General features: G+C 52.8%; 7 protein-coding genes across 7 annotated transcripts; 3 read left to right on the top strand and 4 right to left on the bottom strand.

Annotated features, from left to right (window-relative positions):
- Positions 1-98: 98 nt before the first annotated feature.
- On the bottom strand, positions 99-1,213 carry PV05_08568 (uncharacterized protein). The gene is made up of 3 exons (XM_013458091.1): positions 856-1,213; positions 346-778; positions 99-290 (listed from the first exon to the last, which is right to left on the bottom strand). The coding sequence occupies exons 1-3, from the start codon at positions 1,147-1,149 to the stop codon at positions 175-177; spliced, it is 843 nt and encodes a 280-aa protein (XP_013313545.1). The 5' UTR covers positions 1,150-1,213; the 3' UTR covers positions 99-174.
- A 625-nt stretch (positions 1,214-1,838) lies between these two features.
- PV05_08567 (phosphonoacetate hydrolase) lies at positions 1,839-4,308 on the top strand (the record flags this gene model as incomplete). The annotated part of the gene is made up of 3 exons (XM_013458090.1): positions 1,839-2,267; positions 2,344-2,503; positions 2,575-4,308. The coding sequence occupies 3 exons, from the start codon at positions 1,839-1,841 to the stop codon at positions 3,813-3,815; spliced, it is 1,830 nt and encodes a 609-aa protein (XP_013313544.1). The 3' UTR covers positions 3,816-4,308.
- Positions 3,665-5,896, bottom strand: PV05_08566 (uncharacterized protein; the record flags this gene model as incomplete). The annotated part of the gene is made up of 3 exons (XM_013458089.1): positions 3,665-4,863; positions 4,945-5,606; positions 5,664-5,896. The coding sequence occupies 3 exons, from the start codon at positions 5,894-5,896 to the stop codon at positions 3,842-3,844; spliced, it is 1,917 nt and encodes a 638-aa protein (XP_013313543.1). The 3' UTR covers positions 3,665-3,841.
- A 696-nt stretch (positions 5,897-6,592) lies between these two features.
- Positions 6,593-8,455, top strand: PV05_08565 (uncharacterized protein; the record flags this gene model as incomplete). The annotated part of the gene is made up of 6 exons (XM_013458088.1): positions 6,593-6,695; positions 6,746-7,036; positions 7,090-7,362; positions 7,419-7,554; positions 7,621-7,750; positions 7,812-8,455. The coding sequence occupies 6 exons, from the start codon at positions 6,593-6,595 to the stop codon at positions 8,358-8,360; spliced, it is 1,482 nt and encodes a 493-aa protein (XP_013313542.1). The 3' UTR covers positions 8,361-8,455.
- Positions 8,456-9,196: 741 nt separating this feature from the next.
- On the bottom strand, positions 9,197-10,366 carry PV05_08564 (uncharacterized protein; the record flags this gene model as incomplete). The annotated part of the gene is made up of 1 exon (XM_013458087.1): positions 9,197-10,366. One exon carries the CDS (start codon positions 10,364-10,366, stop codon positions 9,197-9,199), a length of 1,170 nt encoding a protein of 389 aa, XP_013313541.1.
- A 2,557-nt stretch (positions 10,367-12,923) lies between these two features.
- Positions 12,924-15,120, top strand: PV05_08563 (uncharacterized protein). Its single transcript, XM_013458086.1, has one exon. It carries the CDS (start codon positions 13,184-13,186, stop codon positions 14,789-14,791), a length of 1,608 nt encoding a protein of 535 aa, XP_013313540.1. The 5' UTR covers positions 12,924-13,183; the 3' UTR covers positions 14,792-15,120.
- PV05_08562 (T-complex protein 1 subunit gamma) lies at positions 15,085-17,180 on the bottom strand. Its single transcript, XM_013458085.1, has 4 exons — positions 17,003-17,180; positions 16,886-16,952; positions 16,627-16,835; positions 15,085-16,577 (listed from the first exon to the last, which is right to left on the bottom strand). The coding sequence occupies exons 1-4, from the start codon at positions 17,025-17,027 to the stop codon at positions 15,187-15,189; spliced, it is 1,692 nt and encodes a 563-aa protein (XP_013313539.1). The 5' UTR covers positions 17,028-17,180; the 3' UTR covers positions 15,085-15,186.
- Between the last annotated feature and the right edge of the window lie 869 nt (positions 17,181-18,049).

Here is an 18,049-nt window from a genome sequence, read left to right as displayed (position 1 = left end):
TGGCAGTTCTTGGCGAGGTTTGGATCTCAGCTTCAAATGTGACATCCGTGGACATCTTTCCTTCGATAATCTCAATGAATTCATTGCACCTGATGCTACTCAGATGCGGCACGGGCATACATTTTTGCATGTTCGTGACAGTATTACACAAGTCAACATGATGCAGCCAAACCTCTAATGAACAACTTCCACGCGAGTCTTCTCTTGTTCTGCTTGCTGCTCCGACATGAAGGGCGCTGCGAAAGCATACCTCTTGTACCCCTGCGAGTAGTCCTTCCCCTCGACACGCTCTGCATTCATCATCAGTCACTCTGTTACACAAGTCAACGAGGTAAGTGATCTTACCGCTGTCAGGAGGGAAATTCTCCCTTCGATGCCTATAATATTCTTGTCGGAGATTCTCGCCGTCACTCTTTCCATGATAGGTCGCATAAATCATGCTCCGGCTGCTGTTTGTGCGGTTTGGGCCACTTCTGTGCGCAAGATGACTACCAAATAACAAAATATCTCCTGGGTGAAGCAGGACCTGTGTCCACTCATGACTATCCTGCCATGCCTGAGTGATAGCACCTCCATGGGAGAAGTCGACGTCCATTTCATGTGAGCCGGGCACGACTTCGATACAGCCGTTCTCGGGCGTCGCTTCGTCAACGGAAAAGTTGGCAGTCAGATGCTCGATCTTCCCGATGTGGTCGTAAGCAGGAGCATCCAGATGGGCAGCGAAACCATTTCCAAATGGCAGCTTGTAGTTGATCTTGTCCTTGAACAGGAGCATATCCTACAGAAGGCACGGATCAGCGGTTCAAGATCTCATGTCACTGCCAGCCCCGTCTCAATCATTGGGATTGAACTCACATCCCCAGAAATACTCTTCAATATCTGCATGATCGCATCTCCGCACAGCAACCTCTTGAAGTCGGCATGGTAATCGACAAAATTCTCCGTCCTCATCAACTGTCGCTCACCACTGACGTTCACTTCATGATATGGCATCCATTTGCCCTTCTCAGCCGGCCATTCTCTTACTTGCTTCGTCCACTCCTGCAAGTCCTTTGGATCTACCAGGCCGTGCTCTTCAGCCCGAAGCAGCAGATACCCGTCACGATGGTACTGCTCAATGAGAGCTGCGCTCGGAACGAAAGAAGTCATGTGGAATAGGATGCTTCAGATAACTTCCGAGGTGTCGCTCGCAACAGATCAGGTTAGACCTGCTCAATACTCAAGCCTTATCTCCCCGTACACTGCTTTTTCATGTGGTTTAAGTAGGACACTCGCACCCAACTTTTTCTTCCCCTCGGACTTCGTGCCGGCTCCCCACGTGACCAGGTGGAGTGCAGGCATTGGATGCTACCAACGCAAACGACGTCGACGTTCGTGCCGATCTTCAGTACTGCATCGGTACCAGTCCGATTGTGTTCACCTATGCATCGACACACGGTCTCTTGGTTGAGTGGATCAAGAAGGATGAAAAGAGGGCCATGGTGTGAGTCGACGTGGATCTTGACTCCACCCGACATAACACAAACCTTCCACATCTGGTCCAAGGTAGTCCGACTTTATCGGCACCTGTCCCGCTTGATCTACGACGGTGCAGGCAGTCGATCGAAGAATTCAGAACACAGCCTGAAGAAGAATGCGAACTGTCAGAAAGACATATATTCAACCTTGAACCGGGTTTTCCTACTCTTGACCATACATATACACGTTTCGTCATACGAATCGCAGCACTACACCCCAACGGGCACACGCACATACGGCAGGAACAACGACCAACTCCACTTGAGTCAGACGAGAACAACGACAGACACCCCAGACAGGACAGACAAGATAGAACGAATATGCTCCCCTCCGTCGAACACCACGCGCATGAGTGCGTCCAGCAACTCTTTGCGTACATCACGGCCCAAGGCAACTCCGACTACCTTGGCGAGAAAGTCTCACAACTCCAGCACTCACTGCAAACCGCCCAGCTCGCCGTCGAAGCCGGCGCGGACGATGACACCGTCCTGGGCGCCCTGCTCCACGACGTCGGCCGTTTCATTCCAGCTGCCGAGAAATTGCCCGCCATGATCGCCCCGAACGGCGCGTACGTCGGCCGCGAAAGTCATGAGATCTTCGGCGAGAAGTACCTGCGCGGTCTCGGGTTCAGCGAGAACATCTGCCAGCTTGTGGGAGCGCATGTCATGGCTAAGCGGTACCTGACGGCCGTGGATAAGGGGTACTACGATGGGCTCAGCCAGTCCAGTAAAACGACGTTGAAGTTTCAGGTAAGCTGCTCCGCTGTCTTTCCTCACAGAACCCCAACCAGGGCTGGAGATCACAGTTGACTAAATGACGGCCCAGGGCGGCACATTCTCTGACGAACAGGTCCGCGAGGCACAAAAGGATCCCCTGCTCGAAGCCAAACTTGCAGTACGTAGATGGGACGACATGGCGAAGGTGCCAAATCTCGAAACCCTCCCATTACATTACTATGAGAGAATGGCCGTGAAGAGCCTACTCAGTCAGAACCCCCTCCCCTAACCGTTCTTGCCCCCGGCCTGCTCCACAAGCACACTAACACGAAGTTCGCAGGATCGCGATCCGAGTTTGAACTGCACGGGCGAACATACAAACTCCCCTCAAGACCCACAATAGCAATTTGCATTGACGGCTTTGACCCCGAATATCTTTCGCAAGGCATTGCCGACGGCATCATCCCCAACATGGCCAAGATGGTCGACTCCGGATTCTCGACCATTGCAAATTGCACCATGCCCTCGTTCACCAACCCCAACAACGTCTCTATTATCACGGGCGCACCGACATCCAAGCACGGCATCGCCGGTAACTTCTTCCTCGACCAAGTCACGCGGGAAGAACACATGGTCCTCGACGACTCTCTACTCCGCGGCTCGACTATTCTCGAACAAATGTCTCTGCGCGGCGTGCGCGTCGCCGCGGTGACTGCCAAGGACAAGCTACGCGCCATGATCAACCACGGTCTCGACTTCTCGCAGGGAGCGGTTTGCTTCTCGGCACAGTACGCTGATAAATGCACCAAGGGAGCCAATGGTATCGAGGACGTGGAGAAGTGGATTGGCCGAAAGACACCAACGCAATACTCTGGCGATCTGTCGCTGTTTGCGCTGGAAGCTGGCATCAAGCTCCTCGAAGAAAACAAAGCCGATTTGTTCTACCTGACACTTTCGGACTTCATCCAGCACAAATATGCGCCTGGAAGCAAAGAGGCGAATGAGTTCATGGCGGCCATCGACCAACGTATTGGCCGACTGGTCGAACTTGACGCTGTGGTCGCTGTGACAGGTGACCACGGAATGAGCGACAAATGCAACGAAGATGGCAGTCCGAATGTGCTCTTCCTCGAGACGGAGCTGAACAAGAAATTCGGCAAGGACTTTGCCCGAGTCATTTGTCCCATCACGGACCCATTCGTTCGACACCACGGCGCGCTTGGCTCGTTTGTCCGGGTGCATTTGAGCCCGAAAACCACCGCGCCCATTGAGGAGGTTCTCGACTTTGCACGATCGTTCCCTCAAGTTCTGCTTGCTCTTGATGGGGCAACGGCGGCGGAGAGGTTTGAAATGCCTCTGGACCGCGAAGGCGACTTCGTTGCCATATCTCAGAAGAATGCAGTCATTGGCAGTCGACATGAGGAGCACGATCTCGCAAATCTCAAAGGTCATCGATTGCGCTCTCATGGTGGCCTCTCAGAGCAAGAGATCCCTCTGCTGAGATCCTTGCCGGTGAAGGAGCAAACTGGTGATCGACAGTGGCATAATTACGACATTTTCGATGTACTACTGAATTACTGATTTTCATTCTTGCGAAAGGGTGGGATTCAATGTGCCTGCATCGAATTAAAGTCAAAGTCGAGGTTGAAATCTGCGCCGGGCGAGTACGTGAAGTCGTAATTCTCGAGGAACATTGCGTCTGTCGGACTGAGCCATTGATTTTCCGGCTCGAAGGAGACGGACGGGCCAGGTGGAGCTACAGGCTGTGTCGATGATCCTTCTTGGCTAGGAGTGTTGTGGGAAAATCGGTCAAGAAGCTTTTGGATGCTGCTAGCAATGCTTGTCAACAGGTGCCGAGGATGCATGCTTGCTGTTGTGTTTTTCAGCACTTTCACCAGGCTGTCCAACGTCTCGGTTATTGGTCCTTTGTCAATTCTGAGATTGGCCGGATTTTTGATCGTGACTTTGAGGAGGAATACAAACGCGAAAGCAATCATGGTATCAAAGTATGCAGGCAGGCCCTGGAGATAGGATTGGATTTCCCGGTCCGCCACAATGACTTGTAGAATCGCCGTGGCAGAATGAATGGCCATGTTTGCAAATTCTTCCAGGTCCGAATCAAGTTGCATTTGCTCGTCGTTGGGTGAAGGGGCTCGCCTGAACACGTGGGAGCAAAGGAAGAGTTTGGCGAAGTGGTAATGCAGACCGACTCCCTTGCGCGGGTAATTGCCCACGGATGCATTGTACTGAAACCGCTCCTGCCAATCCGCCCGCCACGTGTCCAGGGCGATGCTTAACCGGCGGATTTGCGGGGTCAGTTGATCGGAAAGATGGGCTTCGGGATCCAGACTGAACTGGTCGAAGACGCGAGTGTTGACGGACCAAATTTCCACCTGGCTGACGAGACGGGCATCCTCCTCGGTGGCGAACTCGGATCGAAGAAACTCGCTTGGCGGCGCGACGGAGCTGAAGTCGCGGGTCAGCGGCGGTCTTCCGTAAGTGATTGAGAAATGGTGGTCGCAGACGTAGACAAGATAGTACAGGCGAGTGCGGAGGTAACAGGCCTTCTTTTTGTGTGGCGCCTTCGGTATGCATCGATGTAGATTTAGCTCTCCGGCGAGACGGGCAGCTGTACGCATGCAGAAGTTAGTCATTTAGTCATATTCATTCACTTCCTATGGGGACAGTCAAACCGTCGAGTGAGCCTTACCTGTGCCGACCAGCGTCCACGATATGTCACTCAACCAAAAGGCCCCGATGCATAGGGCTCGCACATCATCGTGATTGTTTCTTTTCGAAAACATTCGCGTGGAGGCTAGGTTGACAAAGTGCTGGTAGCAAGCCTGATATCGGGAGGAAGGAGTGTGAAGAGCTCCTACAGCGCATATTGCTGCAGTCAGAAGTGGTGAGCTTTTCCTGACGCTGGGCAGAGAGTCGTGCTCGTCCAGAATTCTGTACAGGAAGTGGTCCAGACGTTGGTAGTACAGGGTAAAGAATGCCTCGGCGTCGACCAAGCTGATAATGCCACGGTCGACCACGTCGAGTTCGTCGGCTGGATTTTGTCGAAGCGCTGCAGGGGAAGGATCGGAGACTTCAGACACGACCGATGCAGGAACAACACCTGGACCCCTGTTGAGATCCATCACAACTTCCCAGCCTTGCTCATTGTGATGCTGCGGCTGCTGCGGTTGCGGAGGGGGCAAAGGAGCTGCCATTGCACTTTCAGCCTGGCTAGGGATTTGAACCGGGGTGCGGCTATTCTGGGGACTTGGGTATGTCGAGCCATTCGAGGGTGTGATCTGACACTGTTGATTGAGTCTGCCAATGTTATCCTCCAGCTGTCGCAGTTTCTGCTCGATGTTGGCCTTCCAGCTTGACGGTTGTTAGTCAAGGATACCAGGCTCAGCCGTATCTCGGTCAGTCACTCACGCCACATCCCCTTCCAAGAGCATCTGCAAACTTCGATTGACGACGCAGGACAGTCCGCGCTTCTTGCACCGCGTACAGGGCGGCGTAGCGTCGGTCATGTGGCATTTGATCTTTTGCTTCCGACAGGCCACGCAAGCGGTTATCTTGCGGCTGATGTCGATTGGCTTACGGTCGCCAAAGGAGTCTCGCAAGGCCTGCGCGGCCGTTGAGCCGATCTCTATCTCGGCCTCCATGGCGATATGAGCGAAACTTAGTCGTCCATTGATGAATATCTGAATATGGCCGAAGCAGTGGTTGATGCAAGAGGGATGCCTTGATGCGGGCGACACGATGGTCGTTAGGAAACAGCCAATGAGAGCTGAGATATAAGCGAGGCCACGTGCACATAAGCTATTCTTCATTGGCTGGCTGCGGGCCACGGTTTGCTCCTTTCACAAGCTCCTTTTCTCAACTCTTCCCTTGTCCAGCTCATCTAGATCCTATGGTGGTCCATTCGCTAGACCTCCGAGATTGTAATAATGTGGTTCGACAAGTGCTGCGTCTCCAGTAGCGGGCTTCGTGCCGCTCCAAAAGACGCCTCAATTTTTCACGTTTTGTGCTCCAGCATCTTAATGGTCTCGCTTCTTGGGCCGACCTTACACGTGGTGTTCTAGATACTCTCCATTCGTTTGGGACCCTGTATCTTCATATCACTGGAAGTCTACTTTGATATGGCAACGACGGCGCTTGGCCCGAGCCCAGCAAGGCTGTATGAGGTCCTGTATCTAGAAACCATGTATATTATGCACAATAAGGGATAAGATATCGACCTTCGACCAGAGCTCATCAAGCCAACGCTCCAAACCAAAGTTCATCATCATCCAACACAGACTCAAACCAAAGGAATCGCAAAGCTCGATCTGTCCGTCTCGACTACTAGTACCTTCACAATGCATACAGACTCGGCATCCTACTTTTCCAAGCTGAAGTTCTTGGCCGTCGCGGGCGTGGGTCTTTTCGGTGATGGATACTTGAACATCAGCATTGGGCTTGGTAAGGACCGCACTTCTCTCGATGCAACGGACCCTACTAACCCTCGACAGTCGTTCCAATGCTCGGCTACCTCTACTTCGAGGATAACAAGAACAAGATCCCTACCATTTCCGGAGACTTGATCAAAGCGGGCCTTGCCATCGGTATGGTCTGCGGCCAGCTAGGCTTCGGAATTTTTGGTGATGCTCTCGGACGCCACAGGATCTATGGGAAAGAACTTATCGTCACAATCTTCGGTACATTGATGGTCATTCTGATGCCTTGGGGCCATATTTCTCACCAAGATGTGGTTGCCTGGATGACGGTTTTTCGCATTGTGACCGGCTTCGGTATTGGTGGAGGTAAGATTCAGCCGCCAACAAGGGCGATATCCAGGTGCTGATCATCGTCGCAGACTATCCGATGACTTCCTCTTTGTCTGCAGAGCACACTCCCATGGGATCTCGTGCAAGACTCGTTACGACGGTCTTTTCCTGCATCGGCACCGGGAGCATGACCTCAAGCATTGTCTATTTGGTCCTTCTGGCTGCATTCAAGTCCTCAATCAACGAGAACATCTATCACCTCCAATGGGTTTGGCGACTGCTCTTTGGACTTGGCCTCATCCCTCTGGCCATTACGCTCTATTACCGCTTGACCATGCCGGAGAGTAAGCCATACGAACAATGTAGGTTATGGCTTGCCTGATTTCAGTCCGTTCCCTTGCCGACTGATGGAAAACAGACGTGGCGAAGGAGACTTCTTTGAAGCACAACGGCCAACGTGGTCTTCATCAACAATGGCATGACTTCCGAGAATATTTCTCGGATTGGAAGCACGCCAAAGTCCTCTTCGGTGTCAGTGCGGCATGGTTTCTCTTGTCAGTCAGACCGACTTCCTTCTCTCTTTCATTCTCGTCCAGTCCAGTGCTCACGAGGACACACAGTGACATTGCATTCTACGGAGTCAACCTCAATCAAAGCATTGTCCTATCCAAGATCGGCTTTGGGTCAGCCGACACACCATGGGGCACTCTGTGGAACACAGCCGTGGGCAACATCATCGTTTCTTCTGCAGTGAGTTAATCTGTCCCGCATTGTCATTCTCAAAACGCTCGTCTGACACGGTCCCGTCTAGGGATACCTCCCCGGCTTCTACATTGGAATCTTCTTGCCCGACCTCGTTGGGCGAATCAACCAACAATTCTGGTGCAGCGTGGTGGTTACCATTCTCTACGCCATTTGGGCCGGCGTCACAAACCACACTTCCACTGGTGGGCTGGTCACACTCTTCACTTTGTCTCAACTCGTGCTGAACATGGGCCCAAACACGACCACCTTCCTCCTACCTGTCGAGGTCTTCCCGACCCGCGTTCGAGGTACCGCCCACGGCATCGCCGCAGCTTCTGGAAAACTCGGTGCCATCGTCACGGCCTTTGCATTCGGTTCGCTCACGGATGCCATCGGTCTTCCCGGCGTTCTCGGTTTCCTCTCCGGCATCATGGCGCTGTGTGCTGCAGTGACCTTGCTGATCCCCGAGACCAAGGGCCGCAGCCTTGACGAGATTGAGCGAGGAGTTCTTTACGGCCAGGATACCAGTGTCGAGGGTATTCAGACCTCCAGCGCCGTCTCGTCCCCCGAATTGGAAGGCAAGGACAAGGTGTTCGCCAAAAGTGCCGAGGCATAGCATGGTTCAACGGACGGATACGGAGTACCTTGGGACAAATGGTTGCTACAGACGGTGGTTTCCCGAATACATGATGGTGGCTTCGCAAGATGACTAGAATTGTTTGGGTAGTGGTGCTCCATTGACCTCGCAAAAATTAGTTAGAGACTCTCTCTTTCTGTCAGGGACTGCAAACATTACCCTCCAGCACTCCTACGTACGGAGGACATGAGCCATGCTTAACAAGGCGGTCGCCTAACGGGTTTCAAGCTGTCTTTTTGCAAGGTCTCTAAGGCCTCACGAGCCCTCTACATAGCCGGCAGGTAGGCCTGGACCCTGCGTGGCCCCCCTTATGCGAGGACGTTGTTGAGGCTTGTACTGCCAAGCGCTTTGACGTACCATAGGTACCTGATTAATTTAGCTGGCACTTGATGCTATTGAATCTCAGCACAGCCACCATGCCACATGGTACACCCGTCGCTGGAGCGATTGCCGGGACTTTTGACGATTTTTAAATTCATTGAGTCCAATACTTATAGTAGTACTTTTGAACTGACCTCTGAATCTTGACTACTAGTATGTTGTTGTTCGGGTCTTTCGAGCGCAAGGCAACCAATACCACACATGTAACAACTTCAATTGATGACATCAGGATTCGGGGCAAAAGAGTGTGTAATATTTGAAATCAGAAAAAATAAAAATTAACACCAAATACATTTTCAGTAGTTCCCCCAGAAAGCACCACCTTTTTCCCGAAATAACCTGCCGTGTCATTCAAACTCCTTCTAGGACATATCCATCCTGAAATAGTACTATAGTTGGTAGTGGTAGTAGTCCTCTTCCTGCGCACCCTTGCTTTACATGATCTCGATCAGACCTGGTCCTGCAATCGTGACCTTGGCGACGTCCTCAGCATTCGTGAAGGGGCCGGCGCTTGTTGTCAAGGCGGCGATGGTGAGACCGTTGAGCAGGAACTCGTTGTACGGGAAGAAAACGTCGAAGGTAGCCACTCCATTGCTGACCTTGACATTCTCGATCGTCTCCACGATGGGCACGTTCTGGCTGTTGATGTAGACCAAGCTCAGACCGGAAGGCGGAGATGATTTGTCGACGCTGACGCTGAACGAGAGAGTCTGGTCCTGGGCCTTGATGGGCGCGGTGTTGACGGTCAACGGCAGGAAAATTGGCAGGTCGATCAGGTTCGCGTTCGGGCAGGTCCCGGGGACGACGACGGCTTGGTTGAGCACGGAGAAGGCGAATTCACGGGTCGACCGGGTGAGGAAGGGCAGCTCACTGGGCACAAGGCCGCCGAAGTATCTGAAGAAGCCGGTCTGTTCGCCCTCTTGACCGATGACGGAGCCGATGACGGGCACGACGCCGTCATCATTGTTGTTGGCAAGGTGCAATTGGACGTCCTGGAGTGTGCCCATGACGACGTCGGTGAAGGTCTTGGCGAAGGCGAGGGCGTCGGCAAGCGTGGCAGACGGGAATTGGTACTGGCATGGCTGGATGGGTTCTTGGCCGTTGGCTTTCAGGATGGCGTTGGCGTTGTCGGCGTGGAGTTCTTCCTGCGCTTGGATGGCGGTGATGGCGTTGATGACGAGTTGGCGCGTGTTCTTGTCCTTGATCTCGAAGCCGGACACGTTCTCTGTGAGGTTGAACAAGAGGTCGGTGAAGAAGGCAACTTCGAAGAGCTCGTTGAAGGCGATCAGGCGGAAGCTGGTGAGGTCGTCGGCAGCAAGGCCGACAGGGGCTGCGCCGTTGGGCTCGGTGCCGTGAGCTTGGATTTCTGTGGCGTTAAGCGCCGCATCACTCAGGTTGGGAAAGCCATTGGAGAGAGGGAAGCTGAAGGGGTTGCCAGACTTGAGAGGCGCAGGGGGGCCGGCTGGAGTCGGTGCGGGAGTGCTGCTGGACGCAGAGCCATCTGAGCCTTGGCCTGCCCAATCACCCCAGTTCTGAGCGACGGGGACGGCATTCGCGGCCGAGAGCAATGCGGCAGCCGCGAAGAAGCTGGATGTGAAATGCATTATGGTTGTTGGATAGTAACGAGATGTATTGATTAGATGCAACTGTGTAGGTCAACGATCGTCAAATGAGAAGTAACGTAGGTGGTAATGAACGTCCTTGTTCAACTATTAGTAGCCTTAAAAAGAAAGGAGATAATCGCTAAAGATGCTTCTTGTATAGAGAGACATGAATGGTGGTAGGTTGTAGCTGTATCTTATACCTTTGCTGCTCGACACATTGCGTGCAACGCGGGAACATCGAATAGATTGAGTGGCGCATGCTGACAAGGCTCGGCGATGTGGGCTGAAGGGACTATTCAGGGAGCCGGCAGCCTTTGATTGCCTGAGGGTGTCCTCCCTAGCTTCATGGCCAACCTTCGTACAGATCGGGAAGCTGATCAGAGCTCTGGTATAGCTTGCCGTAATTGGAAGGATTAAGGTCATGCCGGGACTGTTTGTTCACCGACAAAAATCGGTGGAAATGAACATGCTAGTAGTGATTGTCTCGAGAAAATCGACGTTAGTAATACTGGCTATCTTTGGAACATGTGCGGTGGACAGCGACATGCTGATGTGTTACTCCAGACAAATCTCGCGTACCCGAGGGTGCAAATTGTCACCGAAGGCACGCCACATACTGACTCTCATCATTGCGCCTTTGCACCCACCTAAGCCGCTGACGCTGGTCGGTCTCCGGTAAGAAAGTCGGATGTTCGGTAGAATGGCAGCTGGAAATAGTACCAAGAGGGACTTGTTCAGGCCAAAAGGCAAGTTCATGAGTTCCACGACCCTCACGGCTCTACTCATGATGCTGTGCACATCAACATGTTCAATTGAGGCGTTTCTTGTCGTACAGCAGTGGAGGAAAGCGTCGGAAGAGAAGGAGGCAACAATCTGCCCGGGAAAATCTACTAGACGTTCTTGTCGTTCCGTAGCGTCAGGCCGCCAAGGCGGCCCAGCAGCGACAATAGAATACCTAAGTATGGGTCAAGCCAGGCTAGGGAGGCTCAAGCTCACCCAAGCTTTTAAGTATGGCGCTTCACAGCCTAAATTGCGGGTATCCTGGAAGGCGAGAAAGGCTTAGAGCGCCTAAGCATTTCTTAAACGAAGAGCCGCTAACTTTGCTCGACGCTTTTCAGAACCACGTCCATGGGCCAGGTTGATGCTCATTTCGATTTGACTCTGGAGGATATGTAAGACTGTTGCTTGGTTCTGGAAAAATCAAGGTTTCCGTCGTGGCAGCATCAATGCTCATCATCCCGCTTCATTTCACGCGGAAGCATTGATGATTATCAGTGCCCGAACATCCAGAGAGTATTCGTAGTGCTGATCTGACGCGGGATTTCGTTGAGCCACCAAATTGGCCAACAACGCACATGGTCCTGTGCGCGTTCTAGATGGAGGGTTTGTGCTTGATCTTATTTCTTGTCATGATCGTGCACGTTGAACTAGTAAGCTGTCCACCTGTCGAGTCTCTGACACCCGTGCTTGGCACTCAGGGGAAGGACCTGAGACTGGGGAGTCTATCCCCATTCTACCGCGGCAACACGCCGCATCCAAACGCCCATCCGACACCTGCCATAGGCAAACTGCAACTATGCGGCTCGTATCGCGTATTGAACGGCGAGAGCGGTATCCCAATCTGGAGCAGAAGGGCACAAGCAATCGCGGCCACGATCTACGTTCGATCGAGCCTTGTCCAATCGCAGACGTACCTCCACTGGGCGGTTTCGCAGACACACCTGGATATCTGCAAGCTGCAGGTAGCGGGATCGTCGGATTCCATCTATGGTACAGGTCCGTGTCCCATTGGGTCTTATTGTTGCCCTTCGACGTGGTAATTCGACCGTGTTGTTCACAGCCCCGGCACCTAGGTGCCCGGGAACCTTTTGCGCGACCTGCCAGTTGCCCTGCATGCTAAGGTTATAGTCAAAGCGCAAATATGCTCGATATACATCGCATCTGTCTAGCGGCTATACCGGAAAGGAACGCCAGATCTCCAGGCAGCATAATTATATGTAGTCTGTAGATTGAGGACAATTGGCGTACCTCGTCGATGCTCGTCCGAAGGTCTGCTTCTGCCTCAATTTTGTATCTTGCTCTTAGCTTACCAGGATGTTATCACTCGGTTGAAAGTAGTTGATAAGGATATTGCATTCAATCTGGCGACGATTCATTGTGACTTGAACCCGGATGAGGATGTTAGGCCCAGAAATACAACCTCATACTCGGAAGAGACTGCGGGGCCTTGGAGAAGACTGCTGTGGTGCGCTGGGAATAGGCATCGTGATAGAAAGCCCCAACGGTGACCGTGATTCGTTTCATCAAGAGCTTCCAAGACTGGGAGCTTTGCCAGAGGACACTGGGAGTGACTAGTAGGTGACCGGGATGACTGGCGCAAATACTACTTACGTAGTGATGAAGAAGGAAGGTCTCGCGATGTAGCGGGAGATCTAGTCCGAGATTGGCTAGGGCAAACTCTATCTAAAGGACCGCCGGATCATCGGCCGAAGCGGAGTTTCGAGAGTCTGGACCACAACTTGCTTCATCTTCACCATCTTGCAAACACCCAGGTTTCTATCACTTCTACTAATTGTCATCTCCTTTTCTTCTTTACTTGTCCATGACCCACTGTTGCTGGTAGCTCGTTATCCTAGAAGGTCCGGGGCTGTTTGGTAAGCTCCTCCCAAAAGAAGCTGACTGGGACGTTTGCTCCAGCGCAAATCGTAACCCTGGCAAGCTGCCTAGGCAAACAAGGCCTAAAAGACTCGGGGCTGTTGGTCCTTCTGACTTCTTCACCCGCAAGCTTCCATTTGAGGAAGACAATCTTGAGCAGTCATGGCTTCTCCAGCCCTCCACCCGGTCAAACCAGGACTGGTCGACCCAAGACGACCTGGAGAATACCCCATTATTCTCGGCGACAGCCTGAAAGGCCGTGAAAGCTCGAATGGCTTTGTGAACATTCGTTACAACTGGCAGCCAAAATCTGGGTTCAAGTCGCGCGACAGCAAACTTGCAAAATCCGGCGACAAATATCAACTCGTCGTTCAAGGCGAAGACTCAGATGATGGAGAATACCAATATGACGGGACACTCGAATCACAAGAATCTGGCAAGGGCGATGAGAAACCTAGCTCATTGGCTCTCATATTCGACAAATCCAAATCGGCATTCGTCCTGGAATCGATTTCTTCGTCCCTCGACATGAACCTCAAATCCGGCCCAGGACAGTCCTCAAGAGATGCCCGTGACCTCCCACGATTACCCACGACTTATCGTCCTTCTCGACTTTCTGCACAAGCAGACTCTGATGGAGGCACCTCCCCTTCGGCGGATAACGAAACACCAGACCCTTCCAACCCCTACGACTTCCGGCACTTTCTAGCCGAAGCACGCGAAAACATGGAGAAGTCCGCACAGCCAGGAAATCGAACACCAATCCCAGGCGCAATGACTCCATTAAGCGGCATATCCACGCCCGTCCCAGGCTCAAGCCGTTTCAAGGCCACGACACCACAGTTCCGACCTACCTCGAAACCACCAACAAAGGGCGGGAAAAGCCCTGATCCCCCACGCGCCCGCGGCTCGTCCGGTCCTTCCAAGACCGGGCCAAAACGAGACACCACAAAACCCTCCTCATCTTCAGCGCAACCACTTAGTAAACCTCGCATCACCGACTCCGATGATGAAGACGACGACGAAGCAGCTAGTACAATCGACGTATCTCGGATCGTCTCCAGACCTTCTAGCACCTCGACCAAGCCGACGACAAGCAAATCCACACATCCACCAGCCCGCAGGGGCCATCATGCGCGGACAATATCCGCCAACATCGGCAGCTCGCCTCACATCATCATCAATGACGACGACGGCGACCTGCAAATCGACATGGGCAGCCCTCCGCCCGAAGACCGTGCCAGGCGCACACGTGTCGATCCGGAGATGTTCCGCAGCCACACGGGCACGCCTGTCGGCGGTCTCAGTGCAAACCACAACCGACCCTCCTCTAGACCGCTATCTCGCGCCGCCGCAGCCACCGAGAACGACAGGATTCGCCGGGACCGGGACCGAGACCGAGACCGGGACGTGACGATGAAGGACATCGAAGCCGCGTCCACCAACTCCGACGACGAGGACGGGGACGTCGAGGAATTCGAGCTCGGCAGTCCACGAGACAAGAGGCTGGGTGTCAGGGCCGGTGGGGATGTATCTATGATGGACGATAACGAGGACGCGCAGAGGCAGACTGCGGCGTCGGCGCCGACACCGCCAGCCCCGGTGGTGAAGAACAAGGACGACGACGACGATGATGACGACGCAGATCTTCTCGAAGCCGCGCTGGAGGCTGCGCTGGAGGAGGAAGATGAGCAGGCGGGGCACGGTGTCGGATTGGGGATCGGGATGGGCGCCCAGGATGATGAGAGCGAGGTCAGTGAGGAGGAATAGTGGGCTCTACCTGTCTGATCTAGATTTTTCTTGACTTTCCCATTCCGGGGCCGCGCCAATAGATATGTCCAACGTCGATGCAACATCTATTCAAGCTTGGGTGGAGTGGTTGCAAGCGATGCAAGGCTTGGATGGTGTACGCTACGAGAGGCCGTGCTCGACATGAGCACGTTGACAACTGAGGGAGATAGACGCCTGATTTCGCACACCGGCCAGGTGTTGGCGCTAACATAGCAGTAAACTCTCATGCACAGGTCAACGAGGATAAGAGAGCCATATGGACCGAAAGAAGCTTGCCGATTTGAATCTCATGCTTTTCACTGTCTGGGTATACATGGTCTTCTAGTTTCATGACACACATCAATGTAATATTACATCGATCAAGGCTGGTCGTATCATTCTTCACCTCCAGCACCGCCTGATAATCCACTCCCACCAACTTGCTTCGCACTCTTTGCGCCGCAGATATCGTCCACGCGGAGGAGCAAGCATGCACTTTCGACTGCGGTCTTGATACTCTGCGTCTTGACGGCCTGCGGTTCCCATACGCCATAGTCCTTCATATCGACCACATTGCCGGTGTCGCCGTCAATGCCAAACGTTGACTTTCCTTCCGCCTGCTTGGCACGCAGCTGGGTCAATATGCGGATAGGGCTGGCGCCAGCATTCTGAATCAGCGTCCGTGGGATGACTTCCATCGCCTCGGCAACTGCTCTGTAAGGCCACTGCATGACGCCTTCGACAGACTTGGACTTCTGTGCCAGTCGTACCGAAACGGCCATCTCAGTAGCACCACCGCCAGGAGAAAGTCGCGGATGGAACATGACATTTCGGGCGACTGACATGGCGTCTTGTAGATTCCGTTCGATCTCGTTAAGAATGTCTTTTGATGGTCCGCGGAGGAGAATGGTGCAAGCTTTCGGGTTTTTGCATTTCGTCAAGAAGGTGAAGTATTCGTCGCCAATCTTTTCAATCTCAAAAAGACCACATTCCGTGCCAACGTCGGATTCTTGCAAATCATCCACCCGATTGACGATTGTTGCACCAGTCGCACGAGCAATCCGGTTGTTGTCTGTCTTCCGTACTCTTCTGAGCGCTGTGACCCCGGCCTTGACGAAGTAGTGCTGCGCGAGATCTGACACGCCCTTCTCGGTTATCACCAGATCGGGCTTGACGGCCAGGATAGCCTCACACATCTTTTTGATCTGCTCTTCTTCAATCTGGAGAATCTTGTTCCACGAGTCTTCGTCCGTGATTTCAATGTTGGTTTGCGATTCGCCTTTCTTGTACTCGAGCGGACAATCCAAAAGGACAATTCTGGGATTCTCTATCCGACGTCTCATCGAAGCGTGTGTGATATCCTTGTTCAGCATGACACCATCTAGTACTCGCGAGTCTTCAATTTCTCCGCCCGGAATTTTCTCAACACGAGCATAACGCTTGATGTCAATCTCTTGAGGTTTTGTGGAATTCGTAGATGTTTGGGGTTTGCCAGCGCCGTTCGTCGGAGCGCCACTTGAGAAAAAGGACTGGTCTTGTGATACCGTTCGGACCGCTTTCAACGCTAATGAGCACATAAGTTCGGAATGTCTGGAAATGGTTTTTGTTCCGATGGAGGATTCGATGAGGGAGATCATGGATTTGTCGTTGGATGTGTCCACCGGCATGGAAATCTCTTCTACAATTGCCAGGGCATCTGCGAGGGCCCTCTTGAAGGCCTGAATGATCACGACAGGGTGAATGTTTCGTTCGAGTTGGGGCAGGGCTTGTGCGAGTATTTCACCGGCTGCGACGTTGTCAGTACAAGCCTCCAGTAGAGGTCATATTTGGCGTACCTAATATGATCACGGTCGTTGTTCCGTCTCCGACCTCTTCATCTTGTGTTCTGCTCAATTCAATCATACTTTTGGCTGCAGGGTGCGCAACCTCGATTTCTCGCAAAATGGCGTGGCCGTCGTTCGTCAGGACAATGCCGCCCATAGGGTCGAGGAGCATCTTCAACATCGCTTTGGGACCAAGACATGATCTTATGATATCCGCAACCCTGGAACAGTCAGTCCAATCGATTTCTGGTCTCGGGACCTGGTCGCTCACGTCTTCGCAGCAGTGATGTTGGATATTTGCGCTTTTCTTCCGACTTGCCTCTCTCCACTCCCCGTATCTAGAAATTGTTAACCAGAAGTTCTCCGGAAACATGCTGGCATTGCTCACTCATGACCACCACAGGCGCCTGCATCTTGCCTGCGCTTAAGGCCTGCGGCCTGGGACAGAACGAGATAGGACTGTGTGTTTGCGAGCGAACTTGGTAGGGAAAGAGGAGCTTCGAAACGTCTCTTTCTAGGAATTGACCGCAAGGCTAACAATCTACCATCAACAGTTTCGATTCCTGGAAAGATTTACTTGTACATGGACTGATCGTCTGCGTCTCCAACTTTTTGTGCCAAGGTGAGTGAAAGCGGCGACTGTCATCACCCTTTTTTGGAATGATGGTGCCGCCGCACTGGACTGACTTTCCCCATCTGTGCCCATCCACCATCGCTCTTAATCAATTGTCTTGTTTGATAGTGATCGCCTTCTTCGCATTCCAAGTTTGAGCATCGTGCCTCGCATTCTTCACAGACAGTTACGGGTGAGGAAAAGCCAATCGCTCTCTGCACCCAACTGCCCTAACGCCCATCGGCGGGAACACGAGCACGACAAGACACCATCATCCAAGTCCTCCCTTATTTTCAATCTCTTCGATACTCCTTACTAGCAGCCATACACAATGCCAGAACAAGGAACCGCTGGATTGATACTCACTACTGCTCCATTGTGAGCTAACGAGCCGTGCGAGCCCAAGATTGAGGCCAGACCAGTCTACCGTTCGATGCTCACGTCTAGACATGAGTAAGAGAATTGAAATAGCCCGGGGAAGCTAGGCAATTTCCCCGTAGCTTGCTCACTACTCTTGTAGTTGCTACCGCCACCAACCAACCCTTTCCCAGAAAGAACTTCAGCCCAGTCTTGACCGCTTAGCCTGAGTCGCTTAGCCTTGTTATTCGAAGGGAATGTGTCGACCTCCCAAGAGCTATTTTCCTGTCCCCTGCTTGAATGCATGCCTTCTTTCTGAGAAAAGATAGGCTGTTCATCCCAGATAACGCATGGTGGCAAGCCTTGCGTCTATCCAGGGTCACCAGAGGCTGTCCAGGGGCGACGGCGCAAGGCTAAGTTTCCTGGCCATGGACGACGAAACAGACTCGCATACGCTAGCCTCCA

Source organism: Exophiala xenobiotica (genome assembly GCF_000835505.1).
Source record: "Exophiala xenobiotica strain CBS 118157 unplaced genomic scaffold supercont1.5, whole genome shotgun sequence".
NCBI lineage: Eukaryota > Fungi > Ascomycota > Eurotiomycetes > Chaetothyriales > Herpotrichiellaceae > Exophiala > Exophiala xenobiotica.
The sequence above is the reverse complement of the archived record's forward strand: the minus strand, read 5'-3'. Positions and strand labels throughout refer to the sequence as shown.

Bases quoted from the DNA above. Each gene is read 5' to 3' on its own strand.
- PV05_08568 (XM_013458091.1), bottom strand. From the start codon at position 1,149: ATGACTTCTTTCGTTCCGAGCGCAGCTCTCATTGAGCAGTACCATCGT. The intron at 779-855 runs GTGAGTTCAATC...TGCCTTCTGTAG, and splicing joins TGAAGAGTATTTCTGGGGAT to GATATGCTCCTGTTCAAGGA. The intron at 291-345 runs GTAAGATCACTT...TGATGAATGCAG, and splicing joins GAATTTCCCTCCTGACAGCG to AGCGTGTCGAGGGGAAGGAC.
- PV05_08563 (XM_013458086.1), top strand. From the start codon at position 13,184: ATGGCTTCTCCAGCCCTCCACCCGGTCAAACCAGGACTGGTCGACCCA.
- PV05_08562 (XM_013458085.1), bottom strand. From the start codon at position 17,027: ATGCAGGCGCCTGTGGTGGTCATGA. The intron at 16,836-16,885 runs GTGAGCGACCAG...TGACTGTTCCAG, and splicing joins AACATCACTGCTGCGAAGAC to GGTTGCGGATATCATAAGAT. The intron at 16,578-16,626 runs GTACGCCAAATA...ACAACGTCGCAG, and splicing joins AACGACCGTGATCATATTAG to CCGGTGAAATACTCGCACAA.